Below are 27,041 nucleotides of genomic sequence, written 5' to 3'. Positions count from 1 at the left end.
ATGGAAAATGAGCACCTCAAATGTTTTCACGGAAGTAAGTGGCCCATTTCAGTTTCCATTTATTGCCTGGTAATAAAAAATGAAATTTTAACATGTTTTTACTTCATCTTATAGGTTCTGAATATCATAAATAATTTAAACAGTAAAATATTTATGATTGGTTAAACAAGGCTAAAACATACTCTTTGGCTAAAACCTTTGCCACTTTTGTCGAGGAACCGTATGAAAATTGAAAATGTACAACCGTCTGTCATTTTTGTTGTCATGTTGTCACTGTGGTTGTCACTTGTCAATTTTGTCGGTGTTTCGTCTCGGTGAAATTTATCGTATTTCTTGATTGTTTTGTATAATATGTGGTTCTTATTTATAGAAACTGATTCTTAGTGAAAGCAGTTAAATTGGATTATTTAGCAACAACTGTGAGTTTTTCTGTGCCTAATTTATGTGGCATTTAGTGCAATAAGCTTTTGTTTACACGTCTTCAACAGTATGTGCAACATATTTACAAAGGGGAGGATACAATCTGACAAAATATTGGGAAAGAGGATCTATTGTTTTAGAACAATATAAATTTAATTAAATTTTAAGATTTAATTTTATTTTACTAAAAGTAGAAAATAATTATTAATTACTTTCCAATTAAATAGGTAATAAAAGAGAGAAAAACATACCTGCATTAATTGATTCAATAATTTGTATTCGCCCCTGTTATTGGTACAATTGTTAATTACGTTTCCTCACTATTGTGATTTTAATAATATGTCATATCATGCCAACCCTTTATCTAACAGGAAAATAGTATTACTAATAAAAATTTATTCTTTTTATTTGTAGAAAATGCAAAGATGATTCCACTAAAAGATAATCAAGATGTGGCATCTTTTCTTGTCACCAAACATTCATGGAAGGGGAAGTATAAAAGGGTGTTCTCAATCGGGACTCATGGTATCACAACATACAACCCTGATCGTTTGGAGGTAACCAACAAGTGGTTGTACTCAGATGTAATCACTATATCATCAGCTAAACACTCAAACTCAGCAGCCAACCATGACTTCACCCTTGTGATGAAAAAAGATAAGAAAGTTGATTCTATGAAGTTTTCCTCGGAACACAAGTGTCTGATTCTTACAGAGGCATTCAAATATAGGCATTTGTTTGCTGAAAAGCCTAAGGATGTTTATGTGAGTAATTCTTGATTATTTTATATAAAAAAAGTGTTACATATCGTTTATAATAAGTAATAATCAGCAATAAAAGTTTCTAAGCAAGAGAATAATAACTATACCTAACGACGTTTCAAAAGTGCTTCTAGAAGAAGTCTAATTGAATAAATAAATGTTTGAGTTTGACTTTTGAGTTTATAAGTGCTTGAGTCAGGTATCAATGAATGTTGATTAAAGTTATTGACAAACTGTGTAACAGTGTAAAAGCATATTATTTAAATTAGTGTGGACAAATCTACCAGAATGAGCAACAATAATTTACTAAAGTACTAATTTGTTTTATTATGAATGCTAAGAATGCTAACATATTACTTTTGTTACAGAGATACCAAGCCTACAAGCACCATTGGAGTGGCACTCGTCTTCCAGTAGTTTTAGAAGTGGGGCCATGCTCTCTAGAACAATTAGACCCAGCTACACACACGTTACTAGCCAATTACCCATATAACGATATCCAAGGCTTACTCCCAGTGCGAGATGTGCCAGGTGGCTTCGTGATAGCTCTGGGTGGATATAGTCGGCTACACATGTTCTCTAATGCAATGGACCACCAAGGGATCATTAATAAAATGCTGGAAATGGCTAATCTAACACTCAATATAACAATTAAAGTTCTAACGGCTACAATTACGTTGGACGATTATCACAATCAACGATTTGGGAAGTATAGGTATGTATATTTATTTTTATGATGTACCCTTTTTTGGATTTACTAAAATGTACACACACTACAAAAACTAAGTACTATGAATAATAAAATACATTACAAATGTATACATTATCGCAATACAAAAAAATGCAGTTTTGCAAATATTCATCCATATAACACATTTTTTTTAATATTTGTAGTGGGTATATTTTGTATTAGTAGTTACCAATCATACAACTTGTTTGTAGTAATAATTAATTATATAGAGTAGGCTACTATTCATGTGATTGTGACCTCTCACATAGTTTATCTCTGCCTGTAATTATCATATTAACATGTGCCCAAAATTTAGAATACAAAGATAATGAAATTCTATTTGTTTATGTTTAACTAGTCATGAACTGTGGGTTGACTTGCACTTTTTCATTTTTTTTTCTATAATTACCTACTATGATATATGATTCACTTAAAATGCTTGTTTATAGATTATCTTTTTTAGAACTATCTCTTTTACCTACCCACTATAATTCACACTTTAAATAAATAAATAAATTTTAATTTGTTTTAATTGTGATAATACAGAGTTAATAAACCGCAGAATTCACCAAACAATTGGCATACAAATTTTATATCTTAGAGACAGTTGTATGAAATTAATATTGAATTTCAATTCAATCACTACAATTACATTAACATAATTACTATTCCTAAATTTATTCTTAAAATATCTGTTTGTATTTCTTTTTCCAGTGGAGATCAGCATCAGACTTCATTAAGTGAATTTTTAGTACACAAAGTTAACCCCGCACGGCATATGGAGCCAATGAAACGAACACTGTGCCTTTCTGACACTTGTATTTTGGAGAGAGACCCACAGACATATTCTGTGAGTTTTCAAATACCTTTATTTTATGTTATACCATTTAAATTTGTGTTTATGGATGGTGATCTAAATATAATAATTAGTAGTTTTTCTTTGACTAAAATTATAAAAATCTAAAAAAACTGTTTTTTTAGTAATTTTAACACTCTAATTAATATGTTTATGCAATGCGATTTCTTTACATTATTTTCCAAATTCAATTTGCAATTGTGAATTTATGATATTCATTTAATTATATGTGAAGCTGGATTATATCTTTATTGTCCAGGTTGTGTGTCTTCGTCCACTCAGTGATGTGTTTGCAATGGTTCGTGATCCAGATCATCCACAAAAGTTTTCCATTGAATATCTTAACGGACAAGTGAGAACTTATCATGCTGGAGAGAGGTAAGTTCTGATTTAAAATTTAAAGAAAGATTTATTATTTCATTACAGGCACAAAATACAGTAACTGTGTATAATTTTCAGCTCATATTTTATTTTTATACTAGCTTCCGCCCACGACTTTGTACGTGCATCCCCGTTTTTCCCCGTTCCCGCAAGAATTTCGGGAAATCCTTTCTTAGCCGATGCCTACGTCCTAACATCTACCTGCATGCCAAATTTCAGCCCGATACGTCCATTTGTTTGGGCTGTACGTTGATAGATCACTATATCAGTCACCTTTGAGTTTTAAATATAGAGATTTTATTGAGACATAGTTTATATTTTTTTATTCCACCCATGAAAAATAAAATTGATATTTTTTTAGCTCGTGTATAATTCAGCTAACAATTATCAAATTGACTTAATAGATTTGGTTTGAGAAAAATATGTTAAAACTTAAAACTGATCATATTAAAGCAAAAGTGCAACAAGCAGAAGTATAAGTTGTTTACCTATTTTATTTGAGCTATAAATATTTATGGCATTCAATATTTTATAATCTCCATACTTATTTTTAGGGATGCGTTACTAGCCTCGCTACTAGACGGTGTGCGTTCAGCCGGCCAGCGCGATGTGCACGTGCGAATGTCTCGTACACCTCGTGGGTACAGACTGGGACCCTTACACCAGCCTGTTGATGAAGAGACGGAGTCTAATCATTTGCGGTTAGTGGATGAATAAAATGCCGAGCACACGTGTCAGAAGTGAAACTTCTTTGGCAAGATACTAAAATCGTCATTTTCATGATGTGATAGCATGTCCATGACGCGACCTTGAAATTTTACTCTCAACGCGCCTAAAGAAGTTTCACTTCAAAAATACTAGAAAAAGAGCAAACCATTGTACAAATATTTATTTTTAGGTTATTCCAAAACCCAGTGGGCATGTCGCGTGTGGAGGTGATAGAACGATTCAATGCGAACATTGGATACAGTGGACTCATTTATTCCGTCAGTCAGGACGTAAGATAATTTCCATAATTAATTTTATTTAATTATTATAAAAAAAAATATTTACGATTCAATTGAAAAAATATCCTACAGTTCAAAAAATAAGGTTGCATATTATGTTGTATGTATTCATTGCTAATATTTATACATCTCATTGATTGTTGGCTTAACATTGCACTGCTTAAGTTACTATGACGTGTCAAGTTAATTTGGGCATGTTAATTTTGTGTTGTTGCCTTGTAGGCCCGTCCCCTGTTGTGGCTGTTTCTTACCTGGGATCTTGTAAGTCCCTTATGTTTTTTGTATTTGCAATATGTATTAATAAAATGGTTTTTATGGGAATCAATTTAAATGAGGAATGAGGGTATGAAATTGCATGCAGTTTGGTTACATGTCATACAGTTTTTTTTAAATTTATTTACGGTTTTTTTATATATTAGTCCTGGTTGTATATTACTAATGTGGGTACCCATAAAATGTTATTGTTTTGTTCAGTATTTAAATATAATTCATAACTATGACTTAATTCAATATGTAAATGAGTAACATAAGTTACATATTCCGTGTAGATTTTCTTAATTGGGATTCTCTGTAAATAACCATTCCACTAAAAACAAATCATGAGGGATCTATATGACATGCCATATTGTTTATTTATGCGATTTCAATGTAATGAATTATTTGAAACAAAAAAAACGAGCGTGTGTACCGAGCAAACATGTCAGAAGTGAAACTTCTATGTCAAGATTCAAAGATACTAAAATCGACGTCTTGCTCCATGACGTGACGGTATTGCCATGACGCGACCATGAAATTTTACTATCAACGGGCTTAAAGAAATTTCACTTTAAAAAAAAGCTTCCAGTAAAACTTGATGGAAATCTTTTTTGTTGGCTATACTCCTATTAAATTTTCCTTTCAAGTCCAAATATTTAGAAATCTTACCTATTGCATTTGTCGACAGCGTCTATTCGCAGAGAACAAGGAAAAGCTGATAACGGGCGCGTTGAGTGCGCTCGTGAGCAGCGCTCCGTCGGGCTCGAACCTGACGCCGCGCGAGCTGGAGGCGCAGTTCCACGCGCTGCGCCGCCTGTGCGCGAGCAAAGTGGGCTTCGCTGCGTTCACCGCGCTGCCGGGGTATGTGTGTGTGCTGTGTGCGGGGACAGGGTGCACTTGATAATAATTCCGGGAACAGGTCCCCTTAATACAGGTTATACCTAGTAAGGGGCCCTTAACAAGCCAATGTGACAAATTAATGTATGAATTCAAATAAAGATTTGATAAAAAAAATACAATTTATTTGACCACTACATGTGCCCAAAAAAATAAGTTTTACCAATATAGCTCCGCTCCTATTGGTCTTAGCGTGATGGTTTATAGGTATCCTACCTAAATAAATGAGCTAATAATCCTACTGAAATAATTTTTCAAATCGGAACTGGTAATTACTGATATTAGCGCCCTCAAACAAAAAAACTATTCAGCTTTATAATATTAGTATAGATTGTTATGAATGAATCAGTTATCACACCATGTTTTACTACTTTACATTGTCTTTTTGCACTAGGACCGATATAGATATACTCGTCGCATTATTATCAGATTTATGTTCCTTTACAGCAATAATACAGGGTTAGTTTTCAATGACCAGCCAAAATTTAAAATTAAGATGTAGATGTTAAACCAAAGGTACATTTGAAATATTATTGTCGAATAAAAAAATAATAATAATAGCATTCATTTGAGAATGTCTTAAAAATTTCCTAAATCGTAAGAGCCGCCAGAATCAATGCACTTGTGTGCGTGCGCGCATCGCCAAATTTATGTGTGTGCTAACTTCTACCTATCTAGGTTGTTGAACTGTATTGTGCTTTTGTAATGTCCACACGTTCGCTTTTTAGTAGCGGACAGGAATGAAATCTAATTAAAAAAAAGGTTTTTTTTTTCATTAGACCGAAAATGTTATCGATTCTGAACCATTTCTGAAAATTTGGCCGGTCATTGAAAACTAACCCTGTATGTCCGTATGTACAGGTTCCGCGAATGGATAGGTTCAGCAGTGGTATCAGCGCTGCGACGCGAGTCAGCGGCGTGCTCCCACGCGGCGCTGGAAGCTGTTTGTGCTCTTCTACAGCCGATGCATGCTGAACCGGATCTCAGACAGGAACAGCTGAATAAGGCCAGCATGCTTGCGTCCCAGGCCTTCCTGGACGGATTGCTGACTATGTGGGCGCAGCATATTGTAAGTATCGCTGTTTAATATAAATTTTGTAGAAATTAGTGCACAACAACTGGTATGTCAATAGCAAAATGCCTAACCCGGTCTGAACTAAAAGTTACAACGCAAATTAATAGGCTTATAATTAATATCTTGAAAATATATTAATTTAAAATTATATTCATTTTGTTTTAGATGGCGGGTAGCGGAGCACTTGTCGTAGGTGCCATGTTAGATTTCTTAACGTTCTCGTTGTGCGTGCCGTACAGTGAAACTACAGATGGCAAACAGTTCGACCAACTGTTAGAGATGGTGGCGACACGAGGACGTGTTATATTCCGACTTTTTGAGGTAAGATGAAATAATTAACGGGACTTAAAGTTCCATATTTATTATCGAAATTATGATTATCACCATCTTCATCATTTATGTGTTAAAACATATTTGTTGTTCATCTTTATAACCTACTAGCTTTCCACTCGCGGCTTCGCCCGTGCAGTCAAAGAAAAACCCGCATAGTTCCCGTTCCCGTGGGATTTCCGGGATTAAACCTATCCTATGTCCCGGGGTAAAAACTAGCCTATGTCCTTTCTCGGGTATCAAATATCTCTATACCAAATTTCATGCAAATTGGTTCAGTAGTTAAGGCGTGATTAAGTAACAGACAGACAGATAGAGTTACTTTCGCATTTATAATATTAGTATGGATCTATCGTAACCTTTAAAAATGTGTATGGTCCTCCGAGTCTGTCTCGACTATTGTTCAAGTCTCACCTAAAATTCCCCTCCAGCACCCGTCCCACGCGATAGTGAAAGGCGCCGGGCTGGTCACCCGCGCGCTAGTCGAGGAGGGCAGCGGTGGGGTCGGCAGCAGGATCCAGGGACTGGCGCTAGCTGAAGCAGCTCTGCCCCGGCACCTGCTGACGGCGCTGTATGAGCCGGCGCGGTCGGGGCTGGCGCGGCTGCACCACCGGCACCTCGCGCGGCACCTGGTGGCGCTGTGGCTGGTGGACCACGCGCCCGCTGCCGACCTGCTCAAGCGGATCATGGTGAGTGGGGGAACGAGTAGAATAACGACAAAAAAAGTGCGTTTGTGCCGAGCACACGTGTCAGGAGTGAAACTTCTTTGGCAAGATTCAAATATACCAAAATTTTTGCACACATCACATGTAGTATGTACATCTACATTAGGCGCGATGGAGTTGATGTAGAAGGCGACGATTTTGGTATCTATGAATCTTGCTAAAGGCTTTGCCTTGCCTTACACTACAAAAAATAGTTTTACTACAAAAAATGTGTGCTACTCGGAACGTCCGATAGAAGCAACTTGAACTAATTAGGAAAGGTAGGTAAGGTTGGTTGGAAAATATGAATGACTAAAATATAACGAAAGATTATATTATGGTATGAAAGAAAGAAAAAAAAATTATATGCTTTAATTTTACTATTTCTCATTTCTTCATAATCTAAATAGTTAACTTTTCTTTCAGCCGTCCGGTCTCCTCGCGTTCCTAGAGTCAGCAGAGGTTCCGCCCGCGGCCGCGTTAGAAGAGGAAGCGATACAGGAACGAGACAACTTGCAACTTGCGCAAGCTGTCACCCGCCCGCGACCTAAACATTGGGAGGCTGTGAAATACGTTGAGAAACATTTAGAGGTAAGTTTGAAAACTGTTATGAAATAAACCGTTTTTTGTTTAATGTGGTAGAATCAACTTCCTATAATATGTTTTGGTTATGTCCTGTAATACGTAAAACTTTTACTACAAATACGGTTCGGCCTATCGAATTCTGTAATATTCGGACGTCGCAGCACTACATACTACTAGAAAAAATTTCTAGTACCAATACGTTTTGATCCTTCGAGTACATTTAACTCGTAACCAACAGCACTTTGCATCACTAGCGCTCCAGCACTGGACGCGATCGAAGCAGTGACACTCATACTGGAAAAACATACACCAATACTGTTTTTATTACCAATATGCTTTGGTCCTTCGAGTACATCTAACAATGACAATTTTCACTATTACGCGTCGCTGGCATTCGCATTTTAAAATTAAAAACCATCAAATTTACTTTATACTAGTGTAGTGTGTATGATGCATACTATAAAGCTATTATAATCCATACTTATATTATAAATGCGAAAGTAACTCTGTCTGTCTGTCTGTTACTCAATCACGCCTAATCAATTTTCATGAAATTTGGTATGGAGATATTTTGATACCCAAGATAGGACATAGGCTACTTTTTATCCCGGGAAAATGATGCAATCCCGGAAATCCCACGGGACCGGGAATTATGCAGGTTTTACTTTGACTGCGCGGGCGAAGCCGCGGGCGGAAACCTAGTTGGTATATATTTTGATCCTTCGAGTACATTTAACACGTAACCCACAGCACTTCGCATCACTAGCGCTCCAGCACTGAACGCTTGAAGCAGTGACACTCACAATAGAAAAACATACACCAACACTGTTTTCATTACCAATATGCTTTGGTCTTTCGAGTACATCTAACAATGACAATTTTCAGTAATACGCGTCGCTGGCATTCGCATTTTAAAATTAACAACCATTAAATATACTTTATACTAGTGTAGTGTGTATGATGCACAGGTGTCGGTCAGGATGTCGGTGTACTAAAGGCGTTATAATTGGTATATATTTTGATCCTTCGAGTACATTTAACACGTAACCCACAGCACTACGCGTCACTAGCGCTCCAGCACTGGGCGCAACGTGCTCGTGGCACGGACGCCCGCAAGGAGGCCCAGGCGCGGCCGGTAGTACTGCGCAGGCGCAGAGAGAGGCTCAAGTCGACGGCCAACTGGCCGCTCTTCTACTACCAGTTCCATCGCGATCATGCGCTGCCCAATCTTATATGGAATCATACGGTAGGTGTAAAAGTGATGTAGATATTATTTTTATTGAATTAAAATTGTTTTAAACGACTAATAATATTCTTTTCTTTTAGAGGTTTTTTATGGAAATTTATAGTTATGGATTCAAACTTTATTTTTTACTGATTTTTTTTTTGGAAAAGGAATACGGTTACCATGAAGGTCATCATTATCTTTAACATAAGACAATATAATGCTTCATGAACAAAAACGCACATATGCGACAGGACAACACGTTGTCGGATTCATTTTGACCATAAATATGTGATTTAACTACAAAACACTTTAATATTCTTTAGACCAGAGAAGAACTCCGAAACGCAATAGAAAAAGAGCTCCGTGACTTCACAGCGGATAGAGAAGTAGCTGGCAATACGCTCACATCGTGGAACCACGCGGAATTAGAGGTCCATTACCAGTGCTTACAGAACGAGGTCAAGATTGGCGATTATTATTTACGGATACTGCTAGAGCAAAAGGATAACGACGATAGTCCTATAAGGAAATCGTATGTATTTTTTCATGTCAAAATAATATTTTTTTCACATATCTACCCTTTCAAGACCTAAACTAATTTTATACTTTTTGCGTTTACTTCACTATTCTTGTACATCTAGATCTTTTAAATAATGCATTCATTGACTAAAAATTCTTATTTCATTTCATATTACTCCCACTGTATTATTGTTTTGTTTTAGATATGAATTCTTCAACGATCTCTACCACCGATTCCTTTCCACTCCAAAAGTAGAAATGAAATGCATGTGCCTGCAAGCGATGACGATTGTGTACGGGCGGTATTATGAGGATATCGGACCATTTGCGGATACTAAATATATTGTGCAAATGTTAGATAGAGTAAGTTGACTTTTGTGATAAAAATAACGTAAATATTTGATAGTAAAATTTCACGAGAAATTTTGGTCCTTCGGATCTTAGAATCAGTCTTTCAGTTTGTGAAATGTGTTTTTAAAGTGAAACTTTTATTACATCGTCTCAAACTTTTTGCTCTGTGTAGCGCATGTCGCGTGACGGTCGAACCGTACGATAATTATCGTACAAATACGATAATTTTGTGCCTAAGTTTCACTTTTACCGTGGTTTCATAAAACCACACAACATTTTTTTTGTTGTATTTTATTGGTTAAACCAATAAAGTATCATAAATTTTTATGGGTATTTGACCAGAAATTTTGATCCTTCGAGACTTTTTAACATGTTATGTGTTATAATATACTGATGCTTGTGATCGAATTTTTGAATTAAATTGACTTATGTCACCTTTTAGACATGTGATAGAATGGAGAGAGATAGACTGGTGCAGTTCCTAGCGAAGCTCATATTACACAAGAAGAATGTTAGCGAAATTTTAGAATGGAATGGTATTAGGTAAGTTTTCTTTTCCGATATATTTTACACTAGATTTCCGCCCGTGCCTTCGCCCGCGTTTTCAAAGAGGAACCCGCATAGTACCCGTTCCCGTGGGATTTCCAGGATAAAATCTATCCTATATGTTAATCCGAGTTACCCTCTATATTTGTGCTGAATTTCATTGTAATCGGTTCAGTTGTATTTGCGTGAAAGAGTAACAAACGTACACACACATCCATCCTCACAAACTTTCGCATTTATAATATTAGTAGGAAGGATTAAAGACTTTGATCAGCTAAAAAGCGTACTAGTTATCTCGGTGACATAGCGCAATGACGCGCGCTAAAACGCGTTCTATTTGACAAAACCATAAATATACTGCCTAACAGCATTTTTAATGATAATAATTTATCTTGTGTTTTATTCAGGATTCTAGTGGACCTAATGACGTTAGCGCACTTACACACGTCACGTGCTATGGTACCAGCTCAATCCAATGTGATAGAAGGCCCAGTGGCTAACACGGATGGAGATCGCGAGTGGTACTACAATGTGGAACAGGGGGACAAAGTTGTTAGGAAGGGACCAGTTAGTTTTAAACAGGTTAGCTATATGTATATCTGTATATGTAATAAATATGTAGATGGTTAGCGTCTGTATGTATCAGCAAAATGTCACAACATGCAGCAACATGTCGCAACACGTCACAATACGCAGCAGCACGCTACGACACGTAGCAAAACGCTACGACATGTAGCAACACACTACAAAACGCAATAACGGGCGCAACACTCCACGACACGCATTAACACGCGACACAACAAAACAACATGTCGCAATTCGTCTTTATTTTTTCACAATACGCAGCAATTCGCCAGGAAATGGAGTAACACGCGACAACAAGCAGCAACACCCCATAATACGCAGCAACACGCCACTACACACAGTAACACGCCACAGTACGTAGACACTCATATACGCGGCATAATAGGCGGCAGCGTTCGTAACCGGAACACGTGAATTATTTTCAATTGACTCTAAATCGTATTTTACTTCTTAATAATCGTATGAAAATACGTTGATTTTCAATTTAATGTATGCCCAAAGTAAATTTATTTATTATTTTCCAGTTAAAAGAGTTATACAAGACGGGGGAGATCAACAACAAGACGAAGTGTTGGGCCAACAGCATGGAGGGTTGGCGGGCGGTGGCCGGCATCCCGCAGCTGCGCTGGAGCGTGGCCGCGCGGGGCCCGCCCGCGCTCACCGAGACCGAGCTGGCCGCTACTGTGCTCGACCTGCTCATCACTTGCGCCAGATACTATCCCAGCAGGTGCGTCGCACACTGGCCAGTGACAAGTGGCATATCTATCGGAGTTGGACATAAAAAAACACATATGATTCGCTCGCGTTGTTATGACGATTCAAAAGTGCTTTTATAAGAAGCCTAATTAAATAAATAAATGTTTGAGTTTGAGTTTCTAAAGAAGTGTATCCGTAAAACAAAAATGTTTAGACACTAAAATATATGTTCATTTCAAAGTCTTCAAAAAAAAAGAGCGTGTGTGCTGAGAACACGTGTCAGAAGTGGAACTTCTTAGGCAAGATAAAAGATACTAAAATCGTCGCCTTACTCTATGACGTGACGGTATTGCCATGGCAATAGTGACCTTGAAGTTTTACTCAACGCGCCTAAAGAAGTTTCACTTCAAAACTTTTCACAACGTGCTTTCAAAACGTTCTATGGTTTTTGTAAAAGATAATGATTTATTTTATTTTCAGAGATGAAGAGGAAGCTGTGATACGACCACTGCCAAAAGTAAAAAGGTTACTGTCAGAACCGGCTTGTTTAGCGCATGTCGTGCAACTTTTGCTCACATTTGACCCGATTTTAGTTGAAAAAGTGGGTATTTTATTAACATTTTATTTCTTTATTTTTATATATTTTATTAATTTTTCGTTATTTTTCAGGTTGCAACACTCCTTTACGAAGTAATGCAAGACAACCCAGAAATTTCGAAATTGTATCTCACCGGTGTATTTTACTTTATGCTTCTATATACTGGTTCCAATTTACTTCCAATCGCGAGGTTCCTAAGACTGACTCACATGAAACAAGCCTTTAGATCAGATCAGGTAATTTTACAATGTTGAATGACATAGATTTAATTTTAGGAACTAATAATCTCCTTGAAATTTTTTGTGTTGCAAGTGTGACAAATAATATTATTGTTGTTTTAGTCCAGTTCGGACATAATGCAGCGATCGATCTTGGGCCAATTATTGCCTGAAGCAATGGTGTGCTATTTGGAGAATCACGGCGCGGAGAAGTTTGCGCAAATCTTCTTGGGCGAGTGGGACACGCCTGAGGCTATTTGGAATTCAGAAATGAGGTAATTACTTCTCTTTGTATAAGTATTTTTATTGATATTTATTTTGTTATTTTTAAGCTTTTGCAGACCGAATCCAGAAATTCCGCAACGAAAATAACCTAACACTAGCGGTGATACTTTTTATGCTATGCAATATTTATTTTGATAAGTACATTAACTCAAATTTTGATCATCCCAAAATTCTGTGGAAGCACATAAGAGATCAAGTAACTCTCAAGGAAGGCAAAGACGCTGATTTGCCATTAAATATTAGTAATCCTGAGGAAATTAATACTCATTTCCTTAATGTGCCGGGAAATAGCGACATTCAACGGAGTATAATTGATAATTTCACTGTAAAGCGCTATCGGGACAGTGATACGATGTTTCAGTTCACAAATGTATCTGAAGAAAACGTTATACAAACATTGAAGGCGCTTCATTCGAACGCAATGGGTGTCGATGGTATCTCTTTGGATATGGTAAAGCTAGTACTGCCAATCATAGTACCAGGAATGGTTAAGATAATTAACACTTCTTTTAGCACGAATACATTTCCTGAGCTGTGGCAAGAGGCAATTGTGAGGCCAATTAAAAAAACCAGTACTCCTGTTGATTATACGGGGCTTCGTCCTATTAGTATTCTCCCCTGTCTCTCTAAAATAGTAGAGAAAATTGTACACCAACAGATTACTGCGTTCTTGGAAGCAGAGAATATATTGCCTCATTTACAGTCAGGATTTAGAAAAGGACGAAGTACAACAACAGCTCTAGCCGACGTTGTTGATAATGTGCTAGCCTCACAAGATCAAGGTCAAGCCACAATTCTGGTCTTACTAGACTACTCTCGGGCTTTTGATGCTATTATAGTAGAGCCATTTTAATAGGCAACATTTGACAGTTCAACAAAATTCAACAACGTAACCTAGTAACGACGACATAGAATAACATGATATTTCGTTTTGATAGAACTGCACATTTGCTTAACTTTTTTCAATTATGATTACATATTTATAATAATAATCACCGATACAAGTAATTTTAAGATTTCATTTTACTGATAAACCATACTAAACATAATAAACAATTTCTGAATTGAAGAACTGACGTCGCTACAATTTTGTGTCAATAAACCTTTTTTCTTTTTAAATACCAGAGACGTTCCTCTGAAAATCGAAATCTGACATCTAGAATCGAATGCATTGATTACTTGTGAATAAAAATCATCATAAATTAATAAATTCGATTGACAAATGTTTCAAATCCGTATCGATTAATTCACTTTAATCGATGTTTTTAAGCAGGTTACCTCTCTTCGAAGATAAAATTGATAGACGTCAAATGTTGCCTATTAAATTGGCTCGACTATAATATAGAACTTTTGCTTTCCAAACTAGTTTATTATGGTTTTGGTCAATACTTTGGTTTGAAAGCTATTTTAGTCAGCGATTTCAGTCTGTAGTAGTCAATGGAGAGGATGGCAAGGCGAGTTATTCGCAACGCAAACGTCTTACAAGAGGCGTACCTCAGGGATCCATTCTGGGACCGCTACTCTTTATCCTTTATACTTCGGACATAACAAACTGTATGCTCAACTGCAAGTACCACCTTTATGCAGACGATATTCAGTTGTACATCTCTTTCCATCCTGGAGATACGCAACTGGCTATTGATAAACTTAACTCCGATCTAAACCGCATAGCAGATTGGTCCGAGCAAAACGGTTTGTTATTAAATCCAGGAAAGACAAAATTTATGATTCTTGGTACTCCCTATCTTATTAATAAAGTAGAATCGTTGCTTCAACCAGTAGTTATGAAGGGAAGTGCATTGGAGCGTGTAAGGGAAGCCCGCAACCTTGGCATTATTTTTGATGAGTCTCTCAGGTTTGAAAAACATATAAGTAAGACAATATCTAATTGCTTTTATCGACTGAAGGTGTTATATCGAATCAGAGATCACATAACACCATTGCTAAGGGTAAGGCTGTGCGATACTTTAATTTTGTCAAAATTTAATTACGGGGATGTTGTATATGGCGAGCGCATACTTGCGCGAACAAGGAAAGCAATCCAGCGTGTACAGAACGCATGCGCTCGCTATTGCTGGAACATACCTGCCAGAAGCCATATTACGCCTTATCTAAATGATGCCAAGGTACTGAACATGGAGAGTCGACGAAAGTTGCACTTTGCGGTTTTGCTATTCTCTGTGATACGCTCCAATGTTCCTATCTATTTATACAATAAACTTTCCTGGTTAGGTGACTCAGATTCATCTTATAAAACTAGAAACACGTCAATCAAATTATCGGTACCCAAGCATCATACGGCAGTTTTTCGAGGCAGCTTTCGTTACAGCGCAACGAAATGCTGGAACAGTTTGCCTCCTCCTTTGCGGGATACAAAAACAATAACCACATTCCGTCTAAAATATAGGCGATTTGTTTTACAGCATCAAGTCCAACAACTTTCGGTGCGTCTGTAACGAACTTAATAAGTACTATTAACTAAATAGTCTGTGCTAATAGTATAATATTATGTGTGTGAAAATGTCCTGAAATATTTATTTATTTTATTACTTTATACTTATATTATACTTATGTTTTATTTAAAGTTTTTCCATGTAGGTTATCTATAATAATATAAGCGTATTTTATGTAAGTTATGGTGACCTTATTTATTTATCCGTATCATAATATATCCACAAATTATATTTAATATATTGTTTTTAATTGTATTTAACATGCAAAGCGGCTGACAATCTGGATGTCATAAGGGTGTCACTGAAAATCAGTGCTGAGGCGTTATGGCTCAGGTATCCTGAGTGGCATCCTTTTTTGGCGCACGCAACCTCACATATTTTGATGGTTTTATAATTATTTTGTTTTACTTTACTTTATTTTTTTTTTCTTATTTTTTAAACTTCGTACTTTGTAATGTTTATTATGTACTTGTGAGTTGTGTGTGTTTGAAATAAATGATTTCTGATTTCTGACAATAGCTTTACCACGGCAGTTTCCGAGTACCACACGTCTTTTTTTTTCATTTACTTGGGACTTAATTGACTTTTCGATGATTGATTTATTGATTGTAACAATAATTAAATATGATTTAATCACACAAAAATATACTTTTAATTTGCATTGCGTTAAGTTTGGCTTGTTTTATATAATCATCTCGTCGTTTACCTATTTTAAACCATTGAGCCCCAAGCGGCTCGATCGGTCCCAGACACAATAGATTTTCTATTGTGTCTGTGATTCCGGGGCCTGAGTTACTACACATGTCAACTAAAACAATACCCGCAGGCGGATGCTAATAATGAAAGTGTCAGCGCACATCGGCGAGTTCACGCCCCGGCTGCGCGCGCACATCGCGGCGCGCTACCCGTACCTGGCCATCCCGGCCGTGCGCTACCCGCAGCTGAGCCGCGAGCTGTTCTGCAACATGTTCTACCTGCGCCATCTGTGCGACGCGCAGAGATTCCCCGACTGGCCCATACCGGACCCGGTGAGTTCACGCCCCGGCTGCGCGCGCACATCGCGGCGCGCTACCCGTACCTGGCCATCCCGGCCGTGCGCTACCCGCAGCTGAGCCGCGAGCTGTTCTGCAACATGTTCTACCTGCGCCATCTGTGCGACGCGCAGAGATTCCCCGACTGGCCCATACCGGACCCGGTGAGACAAAATAAAAATTCAAATCATTTATTGACGTGACAACGTCTTATAATTCGATAGAGCCAGATGCACGCACGAAAAAACATGACTCTACATAATGCTGTATGTACCTATAATTAGTAGCCAATTTAGAAAAGGATTTTATGTATGAATACTTATTTATTGTTACAAATTGACCTACTTGTTGGTGCATCTATAATAAATAAATAAATAAATAAATGAGTCATGCGGCGTTACCTCGCTCTGAGGCGTTCCATGTAAGGCTTGAAGTGCAAGCGAGAGCACGCAACGAGCGACAAAGAAGTACAATCGTCAGTAAACCGACTTTACAGACAACCAATTTTTTGTTACAATCGTGGTAATACAAAGATCATTTAAATAAAATAGCCCACATAATTCAACAAGAGTGTTGCTTAACCGACTACAAAAAGGAAAGTAGATATTTGGTAATTTTTTTTTCACTATGTATTTTACGATTGACTGTAAACGGATCCAAAAACGTGTCCAGAGGTGTGCGATTCGTCAGAAACTTTTTTTCTCTATGTATTATTTAAGATGGGCTGTTGGGTCCAATATGCGTCCAATATCGTGTCCAATATAGTAGCTTTTCAAAAACATTACATTTTAATCACTTACAGAGAAATGTCATTTTATTACAAAAATAAACTCGCTTAGCGTTTTAAGTACAAAGCAAGTAGTTCGTTAGCACAAAAGAATATTGTTATTTACAATCTCATAAAACTCCCACTCCACACAGGTCGGGCTCCTCAAAGACGTGCTCGAAGCGTGGCGTCGCGAAGTGGACAAGAAGCCGGCGTCCATGACTGCAGAGCAGGCCTACATGGCGCTGGGGCTGAGCGGCGGGCCGCAGGATGAAGCGGCTGTGCGCAAGGCGTACTACCGGCTTGCGCACCAGTACCATCCCGATAAGAATCCTGAGGGACGGGTATGTAGATGATCACGTAGTTAGGATTTTAAAGAAAGAAAGAAAATACGTTTAGAGCTAGCGCGCAAGAGAAACTTTTGTCTCCCCAACTATTTGTCTCTCCCATCAACTCTATAGGGAGTTGCGTCGCTACGTGCGCGCACTTTCTTACTAGCCCATAGAGGTGATGGGAGAGACAAAATAGTTGCGAAGACAAAAGTTGCTCTTGCGCGCTAGCTCTTAATCACAAATATTTTTACTAATTGTCACTTATAACTAATACACTTTTATGAACAATAAACATTTAAAAATTTGATGAATTATATTTGTAGGGTAGTCGATAATTAAGTACCTTAAAATTCTATTGGAAAAAAATCAGCTATAAGTAACGGATATTTAAAAAAAAATCTATGTGTTATAAAAGAAGTTAAAATTATGCATATTGCATTTTTGTAATTTCATGTGATTTTTATTATTTCTTCAGTAGCGAACATCGAGAGTATATAATAGTTTTTGTACGATAGTTTAAAATAAAGAAGAAAACTTGTCCGTTTTCCTCAGGATAAATTCGAGGCAGTGAATCAAGCGTACGAGTTTCTGTGCAGTCGAAACGTATGGACGGGTGATGGTCCCAACACTAATAATATTTTGCTCATTCTCCGAACACAAACTATCCTCTTCCAAAGATACTCCGAAGGTAAGAATTATGTATTATATTGAAGCAATAAAAAATGCTTAAATTTCATCACTACATAGTATAAAACAAAGTCGCTTTCTCTGTTCCTATGTTCCTATGTATGCTTAAATCTTTAAAACTACGCAACGAATTTTGATGCGGTTTTTTTTAATAGATAGAGTGATTCAAGAGGAAGGTTTTAGTATATATTTTATTGTGTTTTAGACAAAGCGGGCGAAGCCGCGGGTGGAAAGCTAGTATATCTTTTTATCACTGTTACTACAACTGTTCTTATTATTTCTTTTTCTTTGTAAAAAAAAGTATAACTGTTAGGGGTTAAATTGTAATGGTATAATTTCCGTACCACGGCAAAAGTATGCTGTTTTAAAGGCAGTAAGGCATCTAGTTAAATTATCTTTTTTCCCTAGGTTGTGCTTGTGTCCTCAAGTTAGGTTTAATTGTAAGTGTATTAATGTAAGTGTGTAGGTGTAATTGTTAAGCTTAGTTGTCATATTAGAATGTACAACAAATTTTGCGTTTATTTAGTACTGGCTCCATACAAGTACGCGGGCTACAAAGCACTACTCCGCACGGTGCGGCTGGAGGCGGAGGGCGAGCAGCTGTTCGCGGAGCGGGACGCTTCGCTCGCGCTGCTGCCCGCTGCTGCGGAGTTGGCGCACGCCACGCTAGCGTGCTCCGCGTTGAATGCTGAGGAGCTGTGCAGGGAGGGGGGATTGCAGGTACGTAATAATGGGGTACTGGTGGTCAATAAGAATTATTTTCTTAATATGATTTTTGATGTTCTTATAAACTTTAATTATCACATTTATTATGGGTTTGAGAACTAAGGTTCCAACGAGATAATAAGCACAAAAAAGTTGTGTGGTTTTATGAAACCACGGTAAAAGTGAAACTTTTTTTCACACTATAGACATTTAACTAAAAATTATAGTATTTGTACGATAATAATATTATCGTACGTATCGACATGCGCTACACAGACCAAAAAGTTTGAGACGATGTTATAAAAGTTTCACTTTAATATACAGATACAACCAGAAGGGAAACTTTATACAACACGCTCGAAATGGCTCACGCACACACGCAAGCTTGTTTACGAGAATCGTAAGGGTATTATGACAATTGACAAATATAAGAATAGGTACCCTACTGGTTGTATTTGTATATCTATACTAATACATATTATAAAGCTGAAGAGTTTGTTTGTTTGTTTGGACGCGCTAATCTCAGGAACTACTGGTCCGATGTGAAAAGTTATTTCGGTGTTATAGCTCATTCATCTAGGAAGGCTATAGGCTATATATTATAACGCTAAGACCAACAGGAGTGGAACCACGCGGGTAAAACCCCGGAGCGCAGCTAGTTGTGTAATAAGTTAACATATTATATACCCATCTTTTTCATTTTGATATATTTAAATTTTAATGCAATACAAGAACTTTATTGTAGACATTCTTCGCTTCACTTTCATGCTTTTTAATTCTTTGTTGATATTGCTTATTATTTTAATGTAATAGCACTTTTTTTTAACAAAAAGTTGTTATGTCTGAAATTCTCAGTAACTGAAACATACCTTTTTGAATGATACCCTTGATCAGGTGCTAAGCGAGGCGCTGTCCCGCTGCGTGTCGGTGCTGGGCGGCGCGGAGGCGCGCAGCACGGCGGCGCGGGTGTGCGCGCACTGCGCCCGCAGCTTCGCGGTGGCGGCCGCCTTCCCCGCCTGCCGAGCGGCCGCCGCCGCGCTGCCGCAGCTCGCGCCCGACCTCGTGCCGCTGCTCAAACGACCCGTGAGTGTATATCTACACTAATAATATTATAAAGAGGAAAACTTTGTTTGTTTGATTGTAATGAATAGGCTCATAATCTACTGGACCGATTTTAAAATTTCTTTCACCATCCGAAAGCTACATTATCCACGAGTAATATAGGATAGGTTTTATCCCGGAAATTCCACGGGAATCGGGAACTATGCTAGTTTTTCTTTGAAACCGCGGGCGGAGCCGCCGGCGGAAAAGCTAGTTGTACAATAAGCATAGCAAATGACATACGCGAACGTAAATGTAGTTTTTATGGTTGGTTTTTACCTAGTTGGGAATCCCGAATCAGAGTCTTCAATATAACAAAATAAATAATTTTTATATTTTTATTGAAGTAAAAGTTCAGACGTGTTGAAAGTAGAATTTCAAGGTTGCGTCATGGCAATACTGTCACGACATGGAGTAAGGCGACGATCTTTGAATCTTGTTAAAGAAGTTTCACTGTCATGTGTGCTCGACACACACGCTCTCTTTTAATTTTAATTTTTTGTGTAAATTGCTGTTCCGGCAGACGTTGTATGGCTGGATTATTTCATTGTGACACGTTCATATAGAAATTATTAACATTGACAAAAATACCGTTACATCACAATAAACATATTATACTTTTCTTTCAGCAACTGGGTGACACAGCATGCGCGGGCGCAGAAGCGGTAGCGGCACTGAGCGCAGAAGCACAGTGTCGCGCGGCGCTAGCAAGTGCGGGCGCATTGCACGCACTTTTACCCCCCGCGTTACAATACGACTACACGCTCACCGAGAGCGGTATGGATACGGAGCAGGCGAGCAGCAAGCAGGTCAGTTATCAAATTATATTGTGTGATATTAAAAAAAAAAACTAAACCACTTTCGAACGGTCAGAACTGGACAAATTGAGATGACGATCTGGAAGGCACTAAATCTATAATATAAAAATGAATCCCAAAATGTGTTATATAATACATAACTTGAGAACGGCTGAACCGATTTCGTTAATTCTTTTTTTATAATATTCCTTGAAGTTCGAGGATGGTTCTTATGTAGAGAAAACGTAAATATGTACCACGGGCGAAGCCGGGGCGGACTGCTAGTTTCAAATAAAAAATAATCAACAAAATTGGTTCACTCAGTCGAAAGTTCTGAAGTCACAAACCCAGAAAAATATACAATCGAATTGAAAACCTCCTTATTTTTTCGAAGGTAGTTAAAAATAAGTAGTATAATAATTCCCCTCGACGCATTCCGAAAATACCATCCACAAAATTCCGTAAGTCCGTAACATGTTTGAATTTTCCCTGCCATTTAGCTCATAATATTTTCCCTTTCTCCAGGAGATCGCCAATCGTCTATCAGTACAATGCGTGCGTGCTCTAGCGGCGCTATACGGACCGCACGAGCAGCCTTCGCCGATGGACGAAAATATAAGGAATGCACTGCATTTGTTACTGACACCGTACTTGTGTGCTAAACTGGCTGATCCTGATACGCATGAGGTAAGTTTGAACACATCGATAGTGATGGTCTATGTTGAATGCATGAGCATCAACAAAAAGTTTTATAATTTTAAGTCTGGCAAAGAACAATCGGATTGCTCTAAAAGTGTACAAACAAGACGTTCCGCAAAGTAGTAATTTTTATTCTGTAAAATAAACACGGAGAAAAAGTTACTATGTAAAGTAAGATGATTCTGTGTATTCTGTGATTTTCGTGGAAAAATTGTTTATAAAATACTGTTCTATGCCTTTTTTGGTTTGTCTTAATCCTCAAAATATTCATACCAATACAAACTAATTTAAAACAAATACACACTAAACCAACCACAAATTTCAGTTGCTCAAAATCCTGACATCCAACTGGAAGACACCGTACCTAATCTGGGACAACAGTACCCGCGCGGAATTACGCGAAATGTTACGTGACTATCGCGCGTTTGAGGACGAACCGCTTGTGCGTCCGTTCGTGTACACGGCGCATGAGGGACTGTTGCTAGTGGGAGGGGTGTACCTGCATATATATAATGAACAACCGGAGTTTAGTATTGAGGTATGTCATATTATAAAAAAGTGTGTTAAATATGTTTAGAAACAAACTTGAATTGTAAAAAAAAAATATATTTTTATTATTATGGTATCAATTCAAATGAAACTGAATACATATTTTTGCCTTTGAAGTAATCGCCAAGTTTTTGATGCAGGACTCTGAATATTTAAGATGGTGTAGAGTGCCCAGATATACATATTGCAAATATATTTTCTTTTGATGTTCTTTAATTCAAATTTTTTTCATCCTAACTCTCATACTTCTTTAGCTACCTAGTCTCATTTAAGTGACCTTCTTTCTTTTACAGAATCCTCAACAATTCGTTTTAGATTTGTTGAAGTTTGTAGAAGAAGAAATTCAATACGATTTAACAGATGAAAGAGCTGAACATATCACACTTGCTTTGAACTCTCTCGCCAACTGTATAATTAAAAATCCAGGTAAGTGGGATAAAGCAATTAAACTTTCTAAATTATTTATTTTTTATCAGTGAATAGTGATATTAGTCATTTAGGTGCATAGCCCATTTATTGTACTGCTTTTCCGGATTTAATTTGTTAGACAATTGAAACAAAAAGTTCATCTTGTCCTCACGTGATAGCATGACAAACTTATTGTGACATAATATTACATCGAACCTTGCTTAAATGATGATAGTGCTTAATTTTGACTGACTGATCTTTCTGATTTTTGTAACATTGACTGCAGCCGTAAACGGTAAAACTGACATTGAACCTTATTTAAATTTCGCAACGGCTTAATTTGGAATGTTTTCAGCAGGAAGCATAGGACGCGTTCTAATAAACTTTCTCTTACTCTGTTCATCTGTTTATAATTTTATATAACGTAAATTATTTCAAATCGTTTTTTATATTAATAAGAGTATGTGTTATAACAGGCGTAGAGATTCAATGCAACGGTCAGTTCGGTCTGATCTTCGGGTTGCTATCCGCACGTTCCCACCCGAGCGTGTCAAGTGCGGCACTACGTTGCGTGTCTGCGGCAGCTGGGTGTCGTGAATGTGTGGAAGATGTGGCTGCTCATGGGCTGCTCGGGCACTTGTTGCCGCTGCTGCAGCAGAGTGATGCTCTGGCTGCGCTGGCTGCTCTGCTCGCGAGCACTGCGCTGGTTCGCGAGGCGCTGGCTAAGGGTGAGTGTGTATGGAAATGGGTAGAAGTATAATCCTAGCCTTTAGTTAGCTAGTATACCCCGGTTCATTAAAGTAAGGAATATAAAATGTCGGTGCTCAACATGCTGTCTCGCTTGCACACGACCTAATTATGTGTTTAATGATTTCATTTTCTTCTCTATAACAGGGGCTGTTATTTACCTACTGGACTTATTCTGCAACAATAAAATGCCGGACATGAGAGAGAGTGCCGTGGATCTGCTGGCTCGCATGATGGCAGATAAGCTACATGGTCCAAAAGTGAGTAAAATTTGATTTTTTTCCTCCTTTATTCAGTCCACCAGTCCAATCCAGTCCAGTCTAGGCCACCAGACCAGTCCTTTATTTATTCTCGTTTCGGTCGTCAATATTTTTTTCTTTTTCTATTGATATTATTTCTACAAATTTTAAAAAAAATGGGCGGTGTTAATACTTACCGTCAGGTGAGCCACTAGTTCAGTGGCCTACTATATCATACCTACAAAAGATGCGCGGAGAAGTTGGGCGGGGTGCTTTGTGCACCGACGGGGTACGGGAGGCGGGTGGCGCGATAGAGCGCGTAATGTTGGGGGCGGGGCTTGCGGGGGTGCGGTGGGCGTGGTGGGATGCGCTATAGGCGTGTGGGAGTGGGTGGGAGGGAAGGCCGCATTTTGCGCCGGCGTGGGCGGGTACGCACAGAAAAATGTTTCTTTTTAACCGACTTCAAAAAAAAGGAGGAGGTTATCAATTCGGCCGGTATGTTTTTTTATGTATGTACACCGATTACTCCGAGGTTTCTGAACCGATTTACGTGATTCTTTTTTTGTTCGATGCGGGATGGTGTCGAATTGGTCCCGTAAAAATTTTATTTAGATAGGCCCAGTAGTTTTTATTTTATGAGCATTTATGTCTGTATTTGTAAATGTTGTAAGCGCAAGTTTGAAGTCGGTTGTTTTTAACGCAATTATCACTTGTTACCGTGTAGGCTAGTTATATGAATGTATGACGCGATTGCGCAGGTGCGGCTGTGCATATCGCGCTACGTGCCGGGCGTGTTCGCGGAGGCGATGCGCGAGGCGGGCGGGCTCAGCGCCGTGCACATGTTCGACAGCGCGCACGAGCACCCCGAGCTCGTGTGGGGCGACGACGCGCGGCGCACCGTGCAGGCGCTTGTCGCGCGGCTCAGGGAACAGTCAGTATAGCGACATCTAGTTTCATGCTTAGAGTAGGGAGTTTATAGCGGATGGTAGATATTTTTATAAACAGGTAAAGTAGCCTATGCTATCCAAACAAATGTTAGTATTCGTACACAATGATATTGATTTTGAAACACATTAATATTTTATCATTGCGACTAGTTATTGAATTTGTATTTGGAACCAGAACCATTTAGCAGATTACACTTTTAAAATATCATGACTTTTTTTACTTTTAAAATGCAACATCTTTAAATGTAGAAATTATTAACATATTTTATATTTTTCGACAGACACTACGCGAAGCAAATCCGCGACCCGTCCGCCACATTCGAGGACCGCGAAGCGAGCGAGCGAAGCGAAGCGCGCTGGGCGCCGCCCGGCGAGGTGGTGGTGGGCGACGTGTACCTCAAGCTGTACCTGCAGAACCCGCACTGGGCGCTGCGCTCGCCCAAGCGGTTCCTGCAGGAGCTGCTCAGTGAAACGGTCGCTGCGTTGGCTAAGGACACGTCAGAGGTACGAGCGACGTTTTTACGAAAATTTGATTATCTTGAAATTTTTCTGCATTGCACTATAGTAACATTTGCTCATGTTACATTAATTGAAAATTGAATTCCCCCACTATTCTCTTTTAATTGAACAATTATTGTGGAAAAAATAATAATTTTAATGTTTAATTTTTTTTTCAAGTCGAGAATTCTCAATTTCTCTGTAAAATAAAGATACAGCTAATTATTAACTTACCTGAAAGTTGATTTTTATATCTAAATTTTGAAAGAAAGAAAAGTTTATTTTTGACGACGCGGTTGGCGCAGTGGTAAAGTAACTGCCTACTGAGCCGACGGTCCCGGGTTCGATCCCCGGTCAGGGCAAATATTTGTGTGATGAACTCAATTATTTGTTCTTGGGTCTGGGTGTTATTATTTATATATGTATTTATTAAATATTATATTTATCATCGCCTAGTACCCACAACATAAGCCTTAATTGAGCTTACTGTGAAACTAGGTCGATTTGTGTAATAATGTCCTATAATATTTATTTATTTATTATTTTGTGTAACATCGCAGGGCAGCCGCGGCGACGTGTGCGCGCGCGCACTGGCGGCGCTAGTTCGCGCGCAGCCCGCGCTGGCGGAGGCCGTGGCGCAGCTGGGCGAGCTGCCGCGCCTCACGCGCCTGCTGCCCGTGTGCCCGCGCCACGCCGTGCCCGTGCTCGCCGCGCTCGCGCACACGCAGGTAAGGACACGAGTACACATGTACAAATACACTCATGTGTACCCACGTGGATACGCACGCTAATACAAAACGCACATCAACACACACGCACGCACATACACATGCAAACATACGCACACGAACACACACGCAAACATACGCACGCGAATATACGCACGCACACACGCAAACACGCACGCAAACATACGTTAATTATTTTTTATTTTTCGTTTTAATTGTTGTTTCAGGCGGTTGTGGTAGCGTTATCGCAAACAGAAGTAATGTCGGGGCTCAAGACTGCCGTGAAGACTTGCCGAGAGGTGATCGGAGGTGCGTGTGAGGCGCTCTCAACGATATTCAACAGTTCTGTGAATACGGACAAATTGGTGCTGCAGGTGAAAAATATACTCGATTTTGTGTTAATATTACATATTCCTATCCTCTTTTATCATATTTTTTTTGGTGTTAAAATTAATGTTTTATTCTTTTTTTAACGTGCAGGCGCTCGAAACGGATCTGGTGGGCGAGCTCATATCGATACTGGAGGGCGGCGTGGAGGGCGAGACGGCCGCGCGGCTGGTGAGCGCGCTGAAGGGCATGGCGCGCGCGGGGCCGCACGGCGAGCGCGTGCGGGCGGCGCTGGGCCGCTCGCCCGTGTGGCCGCACTACGCGGCGCAGCGGCACGACCTCTTCATATCGGACGGGCACGCGCCGGCGCTGGCGGGTAACTATGTGTGGCTATACGCGCTCGGGCCCGCATAGACAGACATTTTTGGACAAAAATAAAAATTTTTTTTTGAACTATAGCCCCTAAACTATAACTATATTCGCCCGCGCTTGCGCGTGTGACATAGCTAATAAAATATAAAATTGTTAATTATATAATTGTTTACAGCGGCCCCGCACGCAGCGGGCTACCTCACAGCAGCGCCGATGTCGCTGCCCGCGCAGCCGCCGCCCATCGACTGACGCTCGCACATCGCCCTGCTTGCACACCCGCTTTAATACAACCTTCCCCCTCACACACACACACACACACACACACATATTGTAGAGTTACAAGGATAATAATGTATACACCCCCCCCAAATACAAACACACACATATTGTAGAGTTACAAGGATAATAATGTATACATCCCCCCCAAATACACACACCCACATATTGTAGAGTTACAAGGATAATAATGTATACATCCCCCCCAAATACACACACACACACATATTGTAGAGTTACAAGGATAATAATGTATACATCCCCCCCAAATACACACACACACACATATTGTAGAGTTACAAGGATAATAATGTATACATCCCCCCCAAATACACACACACAAACACACATT

The 27,041-nt window shown here is 38.9% G+C and overlaps 1 protein-coding gene across 1 annotated transcript; it reads left to right on the top strand.

The window, feature by feature from the left end:
- The first annotated feature begins 300 nt into the window (after positions 1 to 300).
- Positions 301 to 27,041, top strand: LOC123699053 (dnaJ homolog subfamily C member 13). The gene is made up of 38 exons (XM_045645910.1): positions 301 to 419; positions 835 to 1,184; positions 1,550 to 1,896; positions 2,626 to 2,761; positions 3,027 to 3,145; positions 3,703 to 3,849; positions 4,047 to 4,146; positions 5,099 to 5,271; positions 6,169 to 6,376; positions 6,548 to 6,703; positions 7,144 to 7,401; positions 7,843 to 8,007; positions 9,056 to 9,247; positions 9,553 to 9,761; positions 9,952 to 10,111; positions 10,542 to 10,642; positions 11,053 to 11,227; positions 11,755 to 11,957; positions 12,407 to 12,527; positions 12,596 to 12,760; positions 12,866 to 13,017; positions 16,307 to 16,508; positions 17,433 to 17,621; positions 18,162 to 18,297; positions 18,823 to 19,016; positions 19,896 to 20,084; positions 20,732 to 20,911; positions 21,425 to 21,586; positions 21,924 to 22,136; positions 22,441 to 22,573; positions 23,032 to 23,283; positions 23,450 to 23,562; positions 24,300 to 24,472; positions 24,770 to 24,992; positions 25,547 to 25,714; positions 25,942 to 26,088; positions 26,195 to 26,417; positions 26,589 to 27,041. The coding sequence occupies exons 2-38, from the start codon at positions 846 to 848 to the stop codon at positions 26,660 to 26,662; spliced, it is 6,597 nt and encodes a 2,198-aa protein (XP_045501866.1). The 5' UTR covers positions 301 to 419; positions 835 to 845; the 3' UTR covers positions 26,663 to 27,041.

This window comes from Colias croceus, chromosome 17 (assembly GCF_905220415.1).
Source record: "Colias croceus chromosome 17, ilColCroc2.1".
Lineage (NCBI taxonomy): Eukaryota > Metazoa > Arthropoda > Insecta > Lepidoptera > Pieridae > Colias > Colias croceus.
Note: the sequence above shows the minus strand (reverse complement) of the source record. Positions and strands in the feature narration are given on the sequence as shown.